We start from the raw sequence: 21,295 nt of genomic DNA on the forward strand, positions 1-21,295 counted from the left end.
ACTAAATGTAAAATCCTAATTAAAAACCACTGAATTAAATACTGTAGAGACAGACTGCAAAAGATGTCCGCACAAGAAAGTAAATCTAAACCAGTTTAAAAAACAGCAGTGAAATCTGCTGAGCATCCTAAAAAGGCATAAAAACATCTTATAAACTTGTGATCAAAATTTATTTTTATACATTTCACACTGACAGAAAGCCCAAACAACAAAATTATTATTAAAAATAATCTGAGTAACAGAATATTCCAGCTACCATATACATTAACAGAATGAGTGTCAGTGGATGACTATTTGAGCTGTAACTCTTTCCATCTCATTGAACCTTTAGGCCAAGTTAGTTACTGTTTCAAGCTCTGCTTGCTCACCTAAATTCTCTGTAGATACTGTTAAAAGCAAGTGCTGCACCCAGCCTCTTGAAAGCACTGGGGTGAAGAGCAAGGCTGTACAACCGTTTAAAAAGAGACTTGGTGTTTGCTGGGCTTTCCTCCTGCTGCCTCGGTGTCGTCTGCTTGATGGACCATTTCAAGAATTCTCGGATGCACTGGCCACAGAAATCCCTCAAAGTGCTGTCAACTGGATCCACTATGCCACTCTGAAATTACACAAGGTTATTTCATCTCAACAATGAGAAAACCCCCTGCCATTGGCTCTGTGCAGTATTATAGCAGCTTATTTACATTGTATTATTTGCAAATTAAAAAACTGTACTCACAGTTTACCAGAAATTAACAAAATTCAAAATTGCTACTGTTCAAGGGAAGGGCAGAACTTTCAGTCCTCATAGTGCTGAATTACAGTTCCAAGATCTGGATTTTTTATTCCTGTTTCAGCCATCAGATTAAGTCACTTAATTTTCTGATGGGTGTGCTTCCTCCACATAAGAAGTGATGTGACAACACTGACTTTTATTTAAAAAAATATTCCAATCTCCTTAACCTACCTTACCTACAACCACTTCTGTTCAGTGCAAATGCTAGTCTTAAATGCAAAACTTTTGCACCTGGTAAAGGCAAAGACACTTGATAAAAAATTAAGCACACAACAAAGGCATTCAGGGGGATGAATGGTGAACGTGTGTCAGTTGTTCCTAACTCATACTGATGATAAAGAGTGTTTCATTTATCTGAAGATGATATACCTGCATTTTGGGAATGCCAAAGAAAGAGAAATTAATCATACAAATCTCAGTTAAGGAATATTAAATGGTTATTAAAAATAAATAAATAAACCAACCATTTTCTTACTTTCAAATAGTTAAAGGGTCATTCTGTCTGTTCATATGTTCCTGGTTGCTTCAGCAGTAAAATGATGCTAGTTAAAAATAAAGTCATATGGCACAGAGAAAAGAGAGGAAAGACTTATCACCTACCAGGATAGCTTCCAGGAATGCCACTGTATCTTGACTCTCAAATTTTTTGTTGTTGGTAAACCAGTGAATGAGTTGCATGACCAAAGGCTCATACAACTGTCTTGCTACCTGAAAACAGCAAACATTAATACTATGTCTATGATACTTCGCTATTATATGCAAGAATAAAAACCAGTACTTTGAAAAAGGGTCTATAAAATGAATAACTAATTACATTCCCATATCAAGGATCAAAAAACCCCAGACAATTAAAATGGGTCAGATGTTTTCTATTCAGCCAGTCTCCATGACCTTCAAGCTTACTTTCAGTAATATCCTTTGAGACAAAGAACATTGCATGCAGACTAATGTGCCAATACACAATCAGGGACACAGGGATGTTTGTTTCTTAAACCATATTTAGATCTAAAAATCTACTTTTACCATTAATCTAACTTCCTGAATTTCAACAATTCTACCTGTAAATCAATCTGATTGATTACTGTCATACTATAGTATGAAGGGAAGAAACACTAAACACATTTATGCATATACACATGCTTCAACTGCAGTGCCTGTGGCTTGGACCAATCCAGACATCATTTACCTATGGTTTATGTTCAGCCACACACCAGCAAAAGAGGTATTGGTCCCCTGAATTGGTAACACAGCTTCCTTTCTATTTTAACAGAACACAAAATCCATTTGATCTCAAAGTAGATACAGCTGCCAGGGTCCAAGCAGCAGTCTCAAAAGGCACAAAAATCTTTAATTTCTGTGGAAATTAACCTATGGTCTGTTCTTTTTTGTGCAAAGGAGGAGAAATATCAAGTTCAAATGTTTGAATGAAATATATCATCTGTAAATATCAAAGAGGCAGCTACAAATTCTCTCCTGAATGCTCTTCCTATGAGTGTAGCTTTGCATACACTCAACATCAAAACAATCAACTTCACCTCCAATTAACTTCTTACTGAAAGACAACAGAAATTAAATGTGGTGATCAAGAGGGTTACTACCACAAACTCCCTGAGTGCACCATGAAACCTGAATATCTCTTGTACATTTCTCTGAGCTACTCTGAACTACACTACATTATAGAAGTATTTAAAATGAGTATTTGAAAAGGTTTCAACCCCACTCCCAAAATCCAGACAATCCATCCCTAGAACAGAATTTCAGCCTACAAAATACTCTTCATGTGGGGAACAAAAAAACCCCAACATGTTAGGAAACGTCTAAATAAAACTATGAATTAATTCTCATATTCAAAGGTATTTGAACAAGCTAAAATTCATGCAGATGAATCTGCTTACCTGGTCTATGTCACAAGCAAGACGAAGCAGTACTGGAAATACTCGTTTATGTAAATGGTACATAGGTGGGGGACCCTGACGTCCTTCTGGCATCTGAGAGGCTTTCCCCAACATGTATGTGACTATGCCATGTAGCAGCTCACATGCTGCAACCTGAAATTTAAAAATCCCTTTGGTTATGCATCCATTACTTTCACAGAGAAGACAAAATTGTGGGCAGGAGAGAATGAGTCACATGAAAGGGGGTACTTGAGAAATCACACCTATGCTAAATCACCATTCCAGGAACAGATCATGACCATGGAAGTAATTTACACACCTACAAACTGGTGTTTTTCCTAATGTTTTAGCCTCTGTTATGGGCAGTAACATACCAGCTGGAGAAAGTTCATCATCAGAAAAGTCACCCAGAGTGTTTTCAAGGAAACTCCCAGTCTGGACTCTTTGGGTATCAACATCCCAATCCAGCACACCATCAAAATACTTGCCTAAGTGTTCTGCTGGAATGAGCTCACAAGTTCACAGGCTGGGCATGAGAAGGAGGCCAAACAACACTACTTTAAAAAAGATCCACTAGTTTAAAATATTCATTTTTACGTTAAATCAAGCATAATGCTGTCTGATAGAGCTTACACAAGTTCTGCTCTTTAGCTTCTGAACACTTAAAATAGTGTAGTCATGAAAGGGCACCAAAGAAGCACACTGCTACCTATTAATTAATTAAAACAGGTCTGTAGTAACAAGGAAGACATTACTTTATGCAATTTTATCAGCTAGCATAAAACAAGATGAAGAAAAAAACCCAATACTTTTGTTTGCCTGTCACTTGCAGAAAGAGCCAGCTCAGTCACATGAGGCAAAAATAAGTCCAAGTAGATGACAGGCTTCATGTCTGCAAATGGTACAGCAAAGCTCAGGCGCCTCTCAGTGTCCCAGGATACACATTTCTTCATCATCTCTTCTGCAGAGGTAGCTGATGCATTTGAAAGATGAAAACAAGCTTAATAAAATATACATAAAGCAAGTACTTACTTCAGTCAAAAAAATCTGTAACCTTCCAACTTCAGTTAGATTGCCATGCAATGTTAATTCTTTATAAACTACTGAAAAAAACATAGCCAACATTTCTTTCAAGTGAGAGTTAGCAGTCTCCAGTTTCAATACAGGTTAAATATGGAGACAAATAAATCCAGAAGACATTGAATCATACTTGATTTAAAACACTTCTGTAAGACATCCAATATATAATGCATTTGTCTTCTAATGTTACAGAACATTCTTGAAGGTCAATCAGACAAGATCCAATATACTGACTCCTACAATTGCACAGAAAATGGCTACATTCACAGCCATTTATAGCTATCTCCTCCTAGGAAAACTGGCATACTTACTCCCTTCTCTCCTTATATTCCCATATTTGAAAATCTGGTTAACAAAATCTGACCACACTTTGTATTTAAGTTCCAGAGAATAAGGCTACTTTCCCCCAGTATTTTTGAGTAACAGGGAAGTACTTGGCAGAAACAAAATTGATTGTAAAGACAGAAAAACAAAGATAAGCATGCAAAGAAAGGAAAAAAATGCATAATACTATAATTATTTTTAGATTAACTAAATTTTGTGCAGAATTCATCCAGTGAATCTCATGGTCAGGTACTTACACTACTGTTTTCTGTTTTTATTGGATTGTATTATATTTAATATTTAAATTATAAAACTTGTTCATGGACTGGACAGAGAAAGGTAGAAAATGTCTTTTTTTTGAGGAGCACCCAAATGGAACTCTAGTACCTGCACTTAAAGGCATGATGTACCTTAAACTCACAAATGAAAAAGTAAGCTTGCTGATATTTACACAATTCATGACTGCAGCTCCTAAATACTGAGAACTATAGTAGAGGTAGAAATCAGTACCAAGGAGCTACAAAATGGGGCAAAGTTTTAAAATGGCTTTGCAGCCAGAAGGTGAAGGGTGGAATAAATAAAACCATATACTCAGATGCACAGTTTTTTGCTTTCAACTGTAATTTCCTAAACACTTTCCCTACTCCATATTAAGTTGGTGAATACTTTTGCTCTACTAAACTACAAAACTGAATAAAAGTAATTTTGTTTAAATGAAAGCAACAAAAAACAGATATATGAGAGTGATGTTGAGGCCTTAATGAAATCTACTTTCAAGAGAGACAGCAGAGGCATATAAATATTTTTGACAGGATACTCACCTGTAATTAAGTTGTGGTTAATCTGCCCTCCCAAAGATCCAAGAAGGTGTGCCACTCTAGTCCTTACTGCTTCCAAGGAGGGACTATTATCCTAAATAATTCAACAGATTAATATTAGTGAAAGCACAGTTACTTCTATAGGGAAGTAATTTGGTTTACAGAGTAAATGAAGGTCTTATGGCTCTTATTAAATAGAGATGAAGAAGGTAAAATGAAACCACGAGCAGAAAAATTGCATCAAACAAGAGATGAGCTTTGGTTTAGCAAACAAAAGAGGGTAAGACTGGAAAGCACTTTCATTCCATTTTGTGAGCTTTCAATTACCATTTCTCAAGTACAAGTTTATTACCATGGATAACACATACCTACAGAATGACATAACAGTGCAGAAACAAATCTAAAACAAAAATTGCTCTTTTCATTTGCTTTAATTCCAGAACTTAGAGTTTAGATCCTGTACCTATACAGAATAACAGCATCACTTAGATTAGAAAAGACCTCTAAAGTCATCAAGTCCAACCATTAACCCAACACTGCCAAACTCATCACTAAACCATGTCCTCAAGTGCCATGCCCATATGCTTTTGAACACTTCAGGGATGGTGATTCTACTCCTTACCTGCGTAGCCTGTTCCAATGCTTGACAAGTTCTTTTATGAATATATTCTTCCAAATATCCAACCTAAACCTTCTCTGGCACAACCTGAGGCCACTTGCTCTTGTCCTGTCACTTGTTACCTGGGAGACCAACCCCCACCTGGCTACACACTCCTTTCAGACAGTTGTGAAGAACAATGAAGTCTCCCCTGAGCCTCCTTTCTCCAGACTCAACAGTGCCTCCCTCAGGCAACTGATTTTCCGAAGCAGCCTGTACAGGATACAAAATTAACTAACTTTGTTTCACAGAATCACAGAATGACAAGGTTGGAAGGGGCAGCTGCAGGTCATCTGGTCTAAACTCCCTTCTCAAGCAGGGTAATCCTAGAGCACAGGCACAGCATTGCATCCAGACAGTTCTGGAATATCTCCAGTGAGAGAGACTCCATAATTTCTCTGAGAAATCTGTCCTAGTGCTTGGTCAGTGCACACTAAAGAAGTTCTTCCTCATATTAGGTGGAACCTCCTGAGCATCAGTTTCTGCCCATTGCCTCTTTTCCTATTGCTTGGCATCACTGAGAAGAGCCTGGCTCCATCCTCCTGACACCCTCCCTTCAGATACTGATAGATACTGATGAGGTCTCCTCTCAGTCTTCACTTCTCCAGGTTAAACAGGCTGTGATCCCTTGGCCTTTCCTCATAAGAGATGCTTCAGTACTCTAATCACCTTTGTAGCTTTCTACTGGACTCACTCCAGGAGTATCGTGTTTAAAGAGAACCAGGTTGGAAAGAGTTCTGTATATAGGAGTAATGTCACATCTAAAAAGAACTTTATTCCAAGTTAGTTTGTGCAGTGGAATATTAAAATATTCCACTATATTGTATTCCACTATATTATATTATATAAAATATTCCACTATAACACACTTACATTTGAGAGGCCACGGGACAAAGTAATACATATGTTGGCTTCTAAAGACTGTAAGCCTATCCACAAAACATTAAAAATCCCCCAAATGTTTCAACATTTACAAAACTGTATTGCCTACTGCAAAGCTGCTAAGCTGGGACCTGATTTTGGGTGTTGGGAGTCAAATTTTTGTTGTCATAACGCATCAGTCTATCAGTGATACTGACTTACAGGATTTATACAGTCCCCCTTCCCTGCTTAATTCCCATCCTCACCCTTGAGTATGACATCTTTCCAGCTGTGCTGAGGTAACAACAGCTTGTTGAGCCACACTGCAGAATGGAATTCATTAAACTCATCTAAGGTAGAACTAGCGCTCATTAAAAAAAAAAAAAAAAAAGTATGCATGCAAGAAAGGAAAAGAAGCAGTGGGAAGAAAGGATTAACACTTAATTCTTAAAAAGAAAGAGGGCTCTTACCACTGACAATGTCTTTGCTTTTCTTATACGCTGTATCACAACTTTATTACGTCCTTTCTGGGCTGCTTGAGAAAGTTTCCTTACTTCCCAGTTATTATGGGATTCAACTGATGAACAAAAAAAACAGCATATTAACACCAGTTTATTTTACCACCATATCATGCACCTACTCACAGTTTCATTAAAAAAAAAATTCTTGTTTTGCACATTTTTATTTTTAAAATGTGACAATTATTCTTTCACTTAAAATCTTTTTAAGGAAAATAAAAATAATTTTCTCTTAGTAAAACTAAGCTAATTTAAGCAAAAAAGGACATATTACACAAAAATAATAAATAAAATGGCAACAATTACTGATTGTTCAGCCAAAGCAAGTAAACCCCAGTTTAAGAAAAAAGTGCATTTTGGGGTGTAAGGGAAATTATGTTGTTCCAAACACAGAAAGTGCACAATATAAATAAAAGGTATGGCATGCCCACATCTTTATAAAAAAATTATTTTCCTCTTCTTTAAGACCAGCAATTTTTTGCATGTATGTACCTGTAGATGTAGAGCTTTTCAAATAACCATCAAGAAGAGGCAGGACATCCTTGTAATAGGGTTGCATCATATGTCTGGGGATGTGAGCTGACCAGTCTTCCAAAGCATCCAGGCCCAGATCAGCCATTGAGGTACAGCTAAGGCCCAGCTTAAATGCATTCTAAATGTCAAATACAAAACTATCAGCCTTTCACATCCATTCATTAGCGTTACTTAACAGTAAAAGAGACAAATTTAAAAGCATTTAGTGTACATCTCCCTTTGCAGTAACTTTTCTCTGTTTAGCATCTCACTCAAGATCAGCACAGGAAATATTTTTATATTGCAACACGGGCAATAAGAGAGTCTGCTTAGTGCAAAAGCAAATTCCAACAATTTACTTTTTATCCAAAGATTCAAACTTTGCATTCTATCTCACTGAAGACCTTAGAGAGCTTAACAGTTACCTTAATACTGACTTTGCTACAGAATGTTTGTATGTATCTTAGGGAAAAAAAGTGTTAGCTGTACATCACTTTGACTCACCTGCAGTGCAGGAATATATGCTTTGATATCAAGCATGATGATGTCATGTGGTAAAGACAGCAAAAAAATCAGACAAGATGCCAACAATTCATCTTTATACTGCTTCATTTTTGCTGCAACCTAAAATGGAGATAAACAGATCAAGAACAAACATAAACATTTTGAAATCTTGACTTAATTGTATCAATACCCGTGTAAAATAAACAAGCCCAAACCAATACTGGAATCTCATTCACCTGCAGACAGTTACAAGAAGTATTTATACTGTTATTTCTCAATTGTATATGAACTGGTGACCAATACACCTCTTTTGACATTGAAAAAACTGATCAGAAAGGATTTTAAAACCTCATTATCTCACACAGTTCAAAAAGCAAGAATACCTCTACTGTGTATGTAAGATTTCTCAGAAGATAAAATTTTGATTGAATCACATACGTTTTTATTCAGCCTGAGAAAATTAGGGAGCAACATTCCTTACCTCTTTTCCAAACTTTACAAACAGTGCAAAGCAAGAGGTCTTTTCTGGGTCTTCAGGACACCTTCTGAGGCTCCTGGGGCTGACACCCTACCAAACAGAAATCACAAGTCAATACCATTAAAAAGTACATGGTACATATATGAACCAGAAGCTCAACTCAGAATACATACATCATACTGTCCAATACAAAACTGGTGTCAGTGAAAACTTGAAATGTATCTTTGATCTTTCAGAGGTTAGAAATTAATATTAATATGGTTCACTGAGAGTCAACTTTTTGGAATATATTAAATATTAAGCAAATAAACAAGAGCTATATGTCTGCAAAGCAGCTTTTCAATGGTTTAATTTTCTCTGCTCATGCAACAAATCATAAATACCCCAACTTCCCTAACAGTGGATGTCCAGGTGGCAAAAATGCTGGTGTAACAAGAAAACAATTTACAACAGTGTCCACAGTACAAGCATCTACACCAATGAGTTTCCAAATGTGCTCCACTTGGTGCCATCAGCAGCAGTGGCAGGGACAGCTCTGGCTCTGTGTTGGGCTACACACCCACGTGTTTTAGTCCAATAGCTTCCTAACCACAGCTAGTGCACCTACCACTGGGGCAGCATATTCCCTGTGGGAATCAGTGAGGGGAGCAGGAATGCACTCCTGAAGCTGAGTCATTAACTCACACATAACTCTGCTGTTCTGCTTAGATTGTTTCTATCCAAAATATCTTTTATCCCACCTGCACTGCAAAGGCGCCTCCCATCTCTCTGTTCACCCAGCTCTCAGGATTTTGGAAAGAGTGCTGGAACAGGCTGCCCAGGGAGGTCATGGACTCTCCCTCTCTGAAGACATTCCAAAGCCACCCTGATGAGGTCTGTGCCACCTGCTTTAGGAGACACTGCCTTGGCAGAGGGGTTGGACTGGATGTATTCCAGAGGTCCCTTACAACCCTAACAATTAGGAGATTCTGTGATGACACATGGATAGTGTCTCTTCAGAAGCTGGGCTTCTGGTCTAAATTTTGACTACTAATGTACTTCCAATTCTGGAGGCACAGGAAGCTATAAACATTTGAAACAACCCAGTTTCAATGAACTATTTTCCAAAGGGAATAAAATACTATACATTAAGAGTGGCACATGTTACCCCTCCATTGTATAAAAGATCTCACCTCAAAGTATTTTATCCTCTTGGCAATTTTCATTGTAACTGAGAGCAGCTTGTAGAATCCACTAATAAGAGGTAGTCTTGTTGAATGTACAATAAGCTCATAACCAAAGGAATATACCCAAGGGTGAAAGTATTCCACATGTTTCTCTGGCAGTATCTCTCTAAAACAAATTCACAGAAAATAGGGAAGGAAAAAGAAGAAAAAAAGTCATCAAAGACAAAGTTTTATTTTTAAAAAGCTTTCATCTTGGTACAAGAAAGAAATAGTGCTGTAACAGAGCATCAGACAGACAGAGAATAAATGCATACTGCATTCTGAGTCAAACAAAAGAAGATTTTAATTTTGTTTTAGAGGGCAAAGCCATTTATTATTTATTATAACTCATTATTGAATTTATACAAACACACATCCTCATACATCACATTCCATTACTGAATATCCAAAGGCACCGAATGCTGTACCTTTCACATAATGCCCCTTACTGGTCTATGAAGATTGTATCTCTGGTCTCTGAAGTATTTAGGATACATGGTCAGGATAATACTAGAAGTTATAACTTATAATGAATGACAACTACACCCAAATAATGACAGTGAATGCTAATGGATGTCTATTGTATTCTTTCACAAAACCTGAGATGATGAGCTTTTATGTGTTTACCTATGGCCCAGGTGTCTGAAAAACCCTTCCTGTCTCCCTCCTAATCATCTTGTGCATTTTGAAATATGATCTATAGAAACAAGCATCTTAAACACATTTCACCTCAAATTTCTTCCAACCACTTTGTAACTTTCAAATTACATAAAAACATATAAATACCTGCAGAATTCCACTAGATTTATAAAGGCAATAAAATCTATTGGCTTCGTTGGCTGAAGGTTTGAAGCAGGGTCAGAAGAAGGCCCAAGCAAAGCACTGTCACCTGCATTTCCATCCTGAAAATAAATGTTGAAGAAAGAACACTGGATCTATGACAACACAGAAAGTCTTTACACATTTTTTTTGCCACATTAACAGTCTGTCTTTTTCTAGCTGTTACTAGGTACTCTGAGAGATGAAGGACTAACAGTCGATACATCAGTCATTGAAAGGAAAAATAAGAGATGCCTCCTCCTAAGCAGAAAGCCAGTCGCAAAATGAAAAACAGTAGATTCCAGAGTAGAAAATCTAAAGTAACAGATTCTGTGAACTTCTATTGATTCTGATGTGTCCATCTCCTAACACTGCAATGCAACATTCAGAGATATTAAGAAAAACATTTTATCTGGCATAAGTGTTACTTCAAGACACTAAAGGGTGCTATCTAGGCATAATGAAAACAAAACAAGGGATATGATTTTGGTTCCCCTACAACAGCAGGAGTTAATGGATAGGTCCTCAGGTCTCACCTGTTCACTAATATCCAGTTTCTGAACAGTCAGGTCCAATTTCTCAATGATCTTCAAAACAGATTTTATAAGTTCATCATACAGGACACGACTTAGGGATTGCAGTTGTGCCTTTTCCGTAAGGAAGTTTGCATCTTCAAAAATACATTCCTTTGCAGGACAAAAATGTTCATATTTTAAAAAACAAATGAAAATTATTTCTTTAACTTACAAATTAACATTTAAATGATCCAGAGAATCTAGTTTTGGACGTTCCTCAGCTACGAAAGCACAAATTAATCGCTGTTTAATTAATTTATCAGCTATAAAATCCAATAAAACCAGAAAACAATCCTTCTAGAGCATGACATTTGGAAAAAGTTTGAAGTTAGAAAAGCAGCTATAAGACAACAAGGATCATGTTTTATTTTCCATTTCATTTTGTATTTCCATATTAAGTATGCTTTACCTTCATTGTGTCACAGCTCAGTAGACTTCTAAAGAGGTACAGATAGTCCTTATAAGTTGGTACTTTTGATCTTGGTGTCACAACTTCTCCAGCTTCAAAGGCTTCTTCTGTTCCAGGAGTTTCTTTTACAGAAAAATCCTGAAGGGACACAATGTTTGTCAGACACATTGCTCTGGTGGTTTGACCCTGGGTGCATGGCAGATACCCACCAGGGCATTCTACCACTCTCCTCCTCACCAGGACTGGGAAGGAGAAGATAAGATGGAAAAAAACTCATGGGTCAAGTTATAGCAGTTTAGCAGCAAAGGATGACAAAAGACTTATTCTCTACTTCCCATCAGCAGGCAATGCCCAGTCACTTCCTTGGAAGTAGGGTTTTGGTACATGGAGCAGAAGCTCCAGAAGACAAACACCCTAACCAGTGCAGCCCACCTCCTCCTTTCTGCCAGCTTTTCTTGCTGATCAGACACCATACGCCATGGAATATCCCTTTGGTCAGTTTGGGTCAGCTGGCCTGGCTCTGTCCCCTCCCAAGATCTTGTTCCCCCCAGTCTTCTGGAGAGGAGAGAATATTGGAGAGCCACCTTGAAGCTGTGTCAGTGCTGCTCAGCAGTAGCCAAAATGCTAGTGTGTTATCAACACATTTCTTGTTACAAATACAAGCACAGCTCCATGAGGGCTGCAATGGGAAAAATTAACTCCATCTCAGTCAAATCCCAACACAACTGCCAATGGAACTACCTGATATATGCAATATACTACCTATATATGCAATATAATGTAACATTGCTGCAGGTAGAAACATGGAATGTTTAGTGTTCTCCATCAATCTGAAAAGAGCACAGAACAACCACCTCCTTCCAAAAAAAAACCCCAAAGAACCTCTAAGGTTGTTCTAGTGCTCAATTATTTGAGAAATTCTGTAGTTACTCTGCTGCACAGGATTAAAAAGCTTTAATATCCTTGCTTAACACAAGTGTTCAGCAACGTTTAAAATGTCCAAAATTTAACTTGGAAGAAAGCTGGATGACTTTAATTACAACCTACTTTATTACAGACAATCTGACCAAACAGAAGACTATTCCCTGTAATTTTCTTTATCCAGCACAAGAGGCACATCTACACTGTGCTGAGCAGAGGTAGGGATGAGAGACTTAAGAACAAATGAGCCAATAACTAATAACACTAATGGAGTAATGGATAGTACTATTTTTACTTCTTTGGGCATTCCCTTGTTTACTGGGTTAGGTTGTCAAGAACTGAAATGGAATGCATGCTCTAGGAATCTAAATGAAATAAATGTTTGAACAGTTTTTTTACCTTTGAAAATGTGATTGGCTTGGAGAAAATTCTGATTAATCCCTGATGCACTGAAACAAACAAAACCAAAACTGCCTGAATAGATTTAAAAAGCATGGCATTCATATCACTCATTATATCAACAATGAAAAAAATCAATTTTCTATATTCTGCAATGGTAAGGGAGAGGCAAAAGAACACAGATTTTTTTCCTTTAAGGACAAAACAGCTCAAATCAGAGCCTTGACTCTAGGATGTTCCACAGGCAACCAATCCTGGAGTTGCTTCTTACTACTTTTTCTCAATACTGCTTAGACTTTTTCCTGATTATGAATGATGACCAAGGCACCACCAATAATGCCTTCATTGAAAAGGCAACAGCCCCCATTTATGTTCACAGATTTAAAAGCAACATAGTACTTGGGTGTACCACTGCCCAACTCAAGAACATGGGAAACAATGAAAATGCCACAGCAATAGAGAAAAGCCACGATAAACAGTTGAAAGAAATAAAAAATAATTTCTGAAAATCATTGAAAAGAAATGTCAGCTTGAGACTACCAGAATTGTCAGCTACCAGTGCTGACACAATCAGTATTACATTCACAGAACTACACCTAACTTTATGTTTGGAATTTTACTATTTAAGAGTTCCAGAACATTAAAGAATTGCATTTCTAATAGAGATCACACTCATCCTATTTTCCGTGCTATTTTTAATGGGTAACTGAAAGGACATTGAACAGATTTTTGTACATTTTCCTATGAAATCCCTTTCTTCTCATAATTCTTCAGGGCAGGAATGCAAGTCTTATCACAAACTTGCATTCTCCTGACCTAAATGATACTCACTTTGTTATCCAAAATGATTGTTAAATGCATTCTTGAAGTTATTTAACAGTGGATATTGAAAAATATCATCATGAAAACACTCAACCTCCATTATCAGAGAAGAGGATAAGCTTCATTTTTGATCCTGAATGGCTATTCCACATTTCTCTCCTAGAATCAGTTATGCAATTTATGAGGGGAAAAAAACCAAACAACCAAAGGAAAAAAACACATGATCCCAAAAATCTCCAACGAAGTTAGTATCACAGACTTACCCACAGTGCTAATAAAGCTCCACAAAACTGGACCTTTTCCTGAGAGAGACAGAAACACTTTTATTATAGATCTGCAACAGACCAGCTGCATTTTTTCAGTGTACTGTGGAAAGCTGTTGATCTGCAGCACAATTAGATGTTCAAGAACTGGGGTGTATACCTCAGGAACCTAAAATAAAGAAAAGCAAAACATCCATTATGCAAATTATGTGAAATTATTTCAGCATGTTACTTTGTTACAAGAGCTTGCATCATGATCTGCTCTGAGAACAAGAAAAGAGTTAGCAAGTGAATTCATCTTAGACATACAAAAGAAAGAAACAAACAAAACAAAGAAACAAACAAAACCAACAACAAAATCCTCCCCAAATAAAACAAAACAGAGTAAGAAAGCTTCCTGGACCACATTATGGAAAGTAGCTCTTGAAGAGATTAGTGCTTCAGTGAATCTAGTTTTAAGCTTACAAGAAAAGTACCAATTTAATTAAACAACAGTAACAGTAACAGTAACAACAATTATATTCTGTTTATCCACAACCACCTGAATACAAAATGTATGCCCTAATCTTACTTCACAGCTCCAGGTAAGACCCAGAAAGCCCTCATTTAAACAGACAGCATAACATCATAGCAGAATCAAAGTACCAGTCTCAGAGAACATGCTAAGTATCAGTACCAAAAGGCAAAGCAGCAGCAGAATGGTATAAACACAAAAAGGTTATGGCTATGTCCAAATAAAGAACATAAAATAAATAAAACATATTCATATTTGCCTATCGTGGTTTTAATTTCAATGCACTGTAGCATTTTATTTAGCATATTCAGTGCATTTTCTTTATTCAAATAAAATCCATTAGAGCATTCTCCTGATAGTCTTCCCATCCCCTAGGGGCTAGATGTCATTACATTTCAGTTAAACACTTTCTGCCATAGGTAGGTTCACAGCTATTACCTCCTCACACATCTGCAACTGCATAAAAGAACTGGGTGGTACTTTAAATACTCCACTTACTTTATCTATATGGAATATCACACTGGCAATGGACTGGAGGAAACTTGGTAGCTGATACAGATGGTCATCTACTGTTTCTGCTTCTGTGAGGAACATTTGCTTACAGCGCTGAAGGAGCTCCACGTACATGTTGTCCACATCCTCAGGATGTATAGCTTTACAGGGCTTACAGAGAGAAAATAAAAACCTGGTTTGGCAAGTTTGTTGAGCTGAGCAAATAAATGCATGCTGTAGCACTAAAACCCAGCCACCTCTTCACTGAACCATAACCATAATTTGAAGCTTTTCCAGCAACTCAACATACCTGAAAAAACTAACTTTAGGTACTCTCTACATGTATGAGAAACCCAGTACCTGACATGGAGTATAATAATAATAAGTTCATTAATGCAGTGTATTTTGCTGTAAAAGTACTTGAATTTTCAGTGACATGAATTCATATTCAGAGTGAAAAACATGGGAGTTTGGCTGTAAATATCTTAAATTCTGCATTATGGATGCTTAGATTAACTTATATTTTGAATTTGCTGCATTAAAGTAATAAGTGGCTTACCTTAATGCACCTTAACTGATTATCACTGATGGGTTACTACTAGTAATGACTTAACTGAGCAGTCCAAATGATGAACTTTTACTGTTATATATAGGTCCTGTACAAACAGAACCTATAAAGACTAGTCCCAAACTAATGAACAAGTGGAAAGTACCCCAGAGAGTAATAAAGGGTTTGTAATAAAGCTTACAAATTTCTATAGAATGATTTCTAAATCACAGCATGAACGAGGTCAAAAACAAGTCTTTGTGGACAGGAACCAGGTCAAAGGCAAGACCTGTGGCAGGGAACTGACCATGGCAAAGAATGGACTGATTTACATAACAGTGAAATATGGCTGTTGGCCTAAAGGCTGAAAGTCTAAAGTCTAAAGACAGCCTAAAGTCTGTCTAAAAACATGCTGACAAAATTAAGACTATCCATTTATCACTTGAAAAACTTCAAGTAATATTTTAATATTATTTCAGCAATTAAAGAAATATTCTGCCTTGAAACTGAACCAAGCATGAGCACAAGTTCAGTGCTACAGTCACAACTTGCAGCAGCACCAAGACTCTTCTTCCTCACAACCCACTATCTGATGCTTGGCCAAGATTTAACTTAAACACAGCAACAAGTGTTAATATGTCTTAACATATTAGATATTTATAGGTACTGGAGCATCAAATTTGTTAAAATTTGCAATATTATCCTATCTCTATATTTACATAATGCAATTTTAAGTTCCTGCATACAGTAATAGATGTTTTTAATAGGGTTTTTCCAATTATCTGAAGTACTTAATTTTTTCTGGAACCAATACCTTGAACTCAACTCCTTTCTGCCTCATATCACAGAAGAGGAAGACTAGGTTTGAACAAAGCACATGGAAAATTCTACTAACAAATGCACTCTACTCAAAAGGTAGCAAAAAGACGATTTAGCTAATAACCAGCTATTCTGTTGCCATTCCTAAACTCCTCTAAATAACCTTTGAGATAATTTAACCTAATTTTATTTTGAGAGACAAAAAAAAGCCAGTCTAAAATTTTTATATAATAAGCACAGAGGCTGCAAATACATAAACACCACCCTTTCTTTATTGAACTTGATTGTTATATTCCCATTTTAATTGACTGCTGACAGAAACTGGAAGTTGCTCCTGATGGTGCTTCCTGACAAACATACCTGCCATGCACATTGGTATGTAAGCATGGGTTTTTTTGCTGTTTCTTGCTGCATTTTATTTTGTGGTTGTTCCACAAATCATCTCCTACTGTCCTGCAGCCAGCAGTGCCTTTTAGCTGTTTGAGTCAGCTCTGTAAGAATCTATGAGCTACTTTCAGAGTGAATTCTACCATTTAAATGCAGAGAGAGATAACAAGGCATCGCCTGTACCTAAGCAATTAAGCATATCCTGAAGTTTTGTGACAGCTGTATATGAAGCTCCTGTTTTTCCATTTCAGAACTTGTGCAGAAGAAGTAACTACAGCCCAGTGATGCAAGAGCTCCCACTAGATTCAGTATACATTTGAAAATTTTCATCCAAAATTGTGTAATTGTGTAAAAAAAGTGTAATTAATTAGGTCCAACACTTAGTGCAGAAACAGGAGCCCTCCCTACTAAAAGAGCTGTGTAAAATTGTAAAATGCATGGTATGAATCCCAGCTTTACATGCTTTCAGTAAGCTCCTTGACCAGAATAACTGCACGTACTGACGCGAAAAGCCCATATCCGCGAATGGCGATGGACAGCTCCTTGCTGCTGGAATCCATCCTCCTGATGGTTCCATAGAACTGCTCCATGAAGAACTGCAACTTGCTCTTGTGTAGCTCTGCATCCTTAGCCACCATTAGAGAAATCTGTAAAACACATGTAAACATTCCAGCATTTCACAAAAAAATTACAGTAAGTCTTAGAAGATACCCTGCTTGTAATACAAAGCACTAAATAATAAACTAAATTATTCATTAAATAGATTCATTGAACTTCAAGAAATTGAATTTTGCTTTAGACAGTGAAGTTACCACACCTGCTTAAGGAATGAATCCAGTGCAGAATAACTGGCTTTCTTCAGCTCCTGATGCGAGTGGCCACACCATTTGCACAACACTTCATAGAGGGACACATAGTTGTCCAGGAGCAAGGCTCCAAACTGAGCAGAGTGCCAGCTGAACAACTGCAACCCAGCTGCAATTTAAAAACAATTCTCATTAAAACCAAACTTACATTACATTTTACACAATGTAAAATGTAGCCTGGACTGTGAGAATCCACATTAGGACATTAGGTAGGCAGACGCACCATGACTGGAGGATATAAAATGTATTCCTCTAGCCTCTACTGATACTCTACAGTATCAGTACCCAAATATTAAGAACTTCAGCAAAAAAAAACCTTCCAAAATCATCTTTTAAATGTACACCATTATGGAACACACACCTGTGTTCTGATGTAATTTATATTACTATTGAAAAAGAAAGGCACTTCAATGGTTATAAATAAAAATTGATTGCACAATTTAGAAGCATCTGGTTTCAGTTGTCAGGACACATGCAAAAGTCCCCTCCTCTGTCAAACTGTGATGCAGACAAATAAAAAATTCAGATTATAGGTAATTTCACTATTCCAAATATAAACATAAACGAAATTTCAAAGTTGTCAATGAATTAACTAGGGAGAGGATAGACTACCTTTAAAGAGGGTTTTACCCCTCACAGTTACCCTGGGCCTAATACTCAAACCAGGCATTTCTGCAATTTCTGCATAAGCCACTCACATTTCACAAGCCAATTTCTAATCTTCTGATTCTTCCCCCCTTTCTTTTTCTCCTTCTTCCAGTGAAATTTCTCTCTTGTTTTTTTTTTACTCAATCCACTGCCACACCTCTTTTCTCCTAATTAGCTACACTCCTCTTATTTCTACCATTTCCTTCTCACATCACAGTTTTGTACTACTCCAGAGGAGCAAATGGCATCAAGTATAATGCTACTATTCATAAGCTGATTAAGTTAACATTTAGTTGGTTAAACCTTGGTTTAACCAACTAAATGTTAAACTTTATAGTCCAATTTGAAGTACAGCAGCTTTACCCCTGGCCAGCTTAGAAGTTTGAGGACTAGAGACATCTGGACACATCCAGTAAGGAATAAACAATTCCAGACAAAAGCCAGTATCCATCTCAGCATGAACAGAAATAGTTTACATCTTACCTAGAGGTACTGCATATCGCTTCTGATCAACCTGTAATATCAGGAAAGATTTGTCACTGTGATTTACTCTTCACCAGGGCTAATCTGTTTATGCAGAATAATTAACACATAGCAGATTTACCTGTGGGTTGATTGCCTTCATTGCAAAATCAAAAATCTCCTTTGCAGTCTGAGGATCTGTGAAACAATCCAATAGTGAGTATTTCATTAGTAGTTTTCCTACAGTAGGCAGAATGAAGACTAAGGTATTTTTATCAATGCTTGGTATGAAGCAGTAATATTGGAAAGCCTTATATATCTCATTTTAAGAGAGAGACTTTTTTTCCCTGAAATACACTTAAGTTTGAAAAAAAGTTGTACATCTGTGTTAGCTGTTTTTTCTGAATGTCCGTGTAAGAGAAACACATTTCCATACAAACTGCATTCCAGCTTCAGTGTGGCTCTCATAGCTGCCCAACATGTGGTCAGAAAATAGCATTTCAAAGATTTATATATAGAAAAATGAAGATGAAGCCACTTCACACAAAGACAGATTACAAGGACTGTGTGAGTGTGTATTTTGCATAAACCATCTACTAACAAGGAAATTTTAATTCTGAATGCACACACAGAAATGGTGCTACTTTTTGGCTGTGTAATAATTAAATGTAGAACTGTCTGTAAAACTGTATTAAAAGGTGTCACTGCCTTTCTCATAGAGAAAGAACATACCTTCATCCACAGACTTGGTGAAGTTGTACATGAGTGCAACCAGGCCCCTCAGACATCCTGCTACAAGAGGTAGCTTGGGTCCCCTTGTAGCAGATGTCATCTGAAAAGAATAAAATACTTGCAAGCTAAGATAAATTTACACCAAGGCTTTCCAGCTCCCAGAAGTGTAGGTAAATAACTTACTTCAACTTAATAGTTATATCAGAACCCAACTCTATGAAACAACTCCACAGAAACATCTTTACTCCTAAGTGTCACATCATTTGGAGGGAAGCAGGACAGATAATTTGAAAAACATGGAAATGTTCCACCAAGACCAAAAATACCAAAATTTAGATAAAATACAGTAATATTTTGAAAGTACTTAAAAATTCAGAAACATGAAAATTCAGCAGAAATTTGATGTTCACCTCATGTGCAAGAACTCTGCAGCAGTACAGAACAAATCAGAAACTACCAGTGCATGATAAGGTAACACTTCTTAGGGAATGATCATCTTTTCACACAGTGAATTGGCTCATTTGCTGTTACTGATGGCCTTGAATTTTCACTTAGAAAGCTACTCAGAGCCAGAGAATACAACTTAGACAGTCTTTCAGGAAGAATTTATGATTGTCCAGCTAGATCCTGAGAAACTGTACTAGCTACAGTAGTATTCCAACAGCCAGTGCTATACACTTCAAAGGAAAAAAAAAACTACTAAAACCAAAACAATGCAAAAAGAAAACCAAAGCAAAAAACCAAAGAATGAAAAGAAATTCCAATCATACCTGTGTTTTAAGCTCTCTCAAATAAGCTCGGAATAGTTTTTCAGAGTTGTTAATCATGTCACTAGGCTGGACTTCTCCCAAAACTCCCAAAAGCTCATAAATCTTTTCCAATACTAGAAAGTAAGTTTTAATATTATTAAGTCTTAATTACTGAAATTATTGCTTTTAGCATTTCCAGTGCAATTCCTAATAACTTGCAACCATGAGAAAATCATCCCTAACAGTATAATTGCTGATTAAAGTGTGGAGCAAACATCTTTATATATATACATATATATATATATATATATATATATATATATATATAGCCATATCCTACAATGTGAGATGCATCCTCCTCTCACATCAGTAAGTTAAACACATTTACTATTTTTAAACAGGGCTCAGAAAACTAATTTAAAGGCCACATACACTGAGGAAGCACTTGTTATGGCCAATGGCTAGCAGAAGTTTCTAGGCTTGCATTCAGACTGAAGGATTCTATGCAGGCACAAATTTTATGAGACCTGTACAGCCAACATTTTAGCTGTAGGATCTACCATAATGATCAAACTGCAGCTCATACTAATATGCCATAAACAATACAATCAGGAAAGGCAGAACTGATGAGCTTGTATTGGAGGTGACCAATGCAGAAACTATCACACTAAAACTGCAGCTTTGAGAACAACACTATCCAGGCTTAGAATAAGATAACAAAGTAACAAAGAGCTTTAGAATCATAGAATTGTTTAGGTTGAACAGACCTTTAAGATCACCAAGTTCAACCATTAACCTAACACTGCCAGGTCTCATCACTGAAACATGTCCCCAGGTGCCACATCTCCATGTCTCCTGTACATGTTCAGCAATGGTGACTCCACCACTTCCCTGGAAGCCTGCTCCAATGGTTGACAGTTCTTTCCATGAAGAAATTGCTCCTAATATCCAATCTAAACCTCCCTTGGTGCAACTTGAAGTAATTTCCTCTTGTCACTTGTTACCTGGGAGACCAACTCCCACCTGGCTACAGCCTTCCATCAGGTGGCTGTAGAGAGCAGAAGGGGCTTCCCTGAGCTTCCTTATCTCCAGGCTAAACATTCCCAGCTCCCTCAGCTGCTCCTCACAGGACTGGTGCTCCAAACCCTTCCCCAGCTCTGTTGCCCTTTTCTGGACTTGCCACAATCCCTCAAAGTCCTCCTTGTATTGAGGGGCCCAGAACTGAACACAAGATTTGAGGTGCAG

General features: G+C 37.1%; 1 protein-coding gene across 4 annotated transcripts in view; it reads right to left on the reverse strand.

The window, feature by feature from the left end:
• Positions 1-21,295, reverse strand: part of PRKDC (protein kinase, DNA-activated, catalytic subunit) — an 83,165-nt gene that overhangs the window by 58,643 nt on the left and 3,227 nt on the right. For 3 of the 4 annotated variants that reach the window (XM_026791225.2, XM_026791223.2, XM_026791227.2), the window contains 22 exons: positions 20,072-20,184; positions 19,302-19,401; positions 18,712-18,767; positions 18,591-18,621; positions 17,411-17,568; positions 17,094-17,240; positions 14,847-15,011; positions 13,835-14,003; positions 12,750-12,820; positions 11,430-11,567; positions 10,982-11,131; positions 10,413-10,528; positions 9,594-9,753; positions 8,425-8,511; positions 7,944-8,063; positions 7,419-7,578; positions 6,879-6,985; positions 4,893-4,983; positions 3,477-3,640; positions 2,668-2,820; positions 1,373-1,480; positions 369-595 (listed from right to left, as the gene is read on the reverse strand). In XM_026791225.2, coding sequence (XP_026647026.2) covers positions 369-595; positions 1,373-1,480; positions 2,668-2,820; positions 3,477-3,640; positions 4,893-4,983; positions 6,879-6,985; positions 7,419-7,578; positions 7,944-8,063; positions 8,425-8,511; positions 9,594-9,753; positions 10,413-10,528; positions 10,982-11,131; positions 11,430-11,567; positions 12,750-12,820; positions 13,835-14,003; positions 14,847-15,011; positions 17,094-17,240; positions 17,411-17,568; positions 18,591-18,621; positions 18,712-18,767; positions 19,302-19,401; positions 20,072-20,184 — 2,791 coding nt within the window. The remainder of the gene's footprint in view (positions 1-368; positions 596-1,372; positions 1,481-2,667; positions 2,821-3,476; positions 3,641-4,892; positions 4,984-6,878; positions 6,986-7,418; positions 7,579-7,943; positions 8,064-8,424; positions 8,512-9,593; positions 9,754-10,412; positions 10,529-10,981; positions 11,132-11,429; positions 11,568-12,749; positions 12,821-13,834; positions 14,004-14,846; positions 15,012-17,093; positions 17,241-17,410; positions 17,569-18,590; positions 18,622-18,711; positions 18,768-19,301; positions 19,402-20,071; positions 20,185-21,295) is intronic. The other variant, XM_005479282.4, reaches the window with a different exon arrangement.

Source organism: Zonotrichia albicollis, chromosome 1 (assembly GCF_047830755.1).
Source record: "Zonotrichia albicollis isolate bZonAlb1 chromosome 1, bZonAlb1.hap1, whole genome shotgun sequence".
Lineage (NCBI taxonomy): Eukaryota > Metazoa > Chordata > Aves > Passeriformes > Passerellidae > Zonotrichia > Zonotrichia albicollis.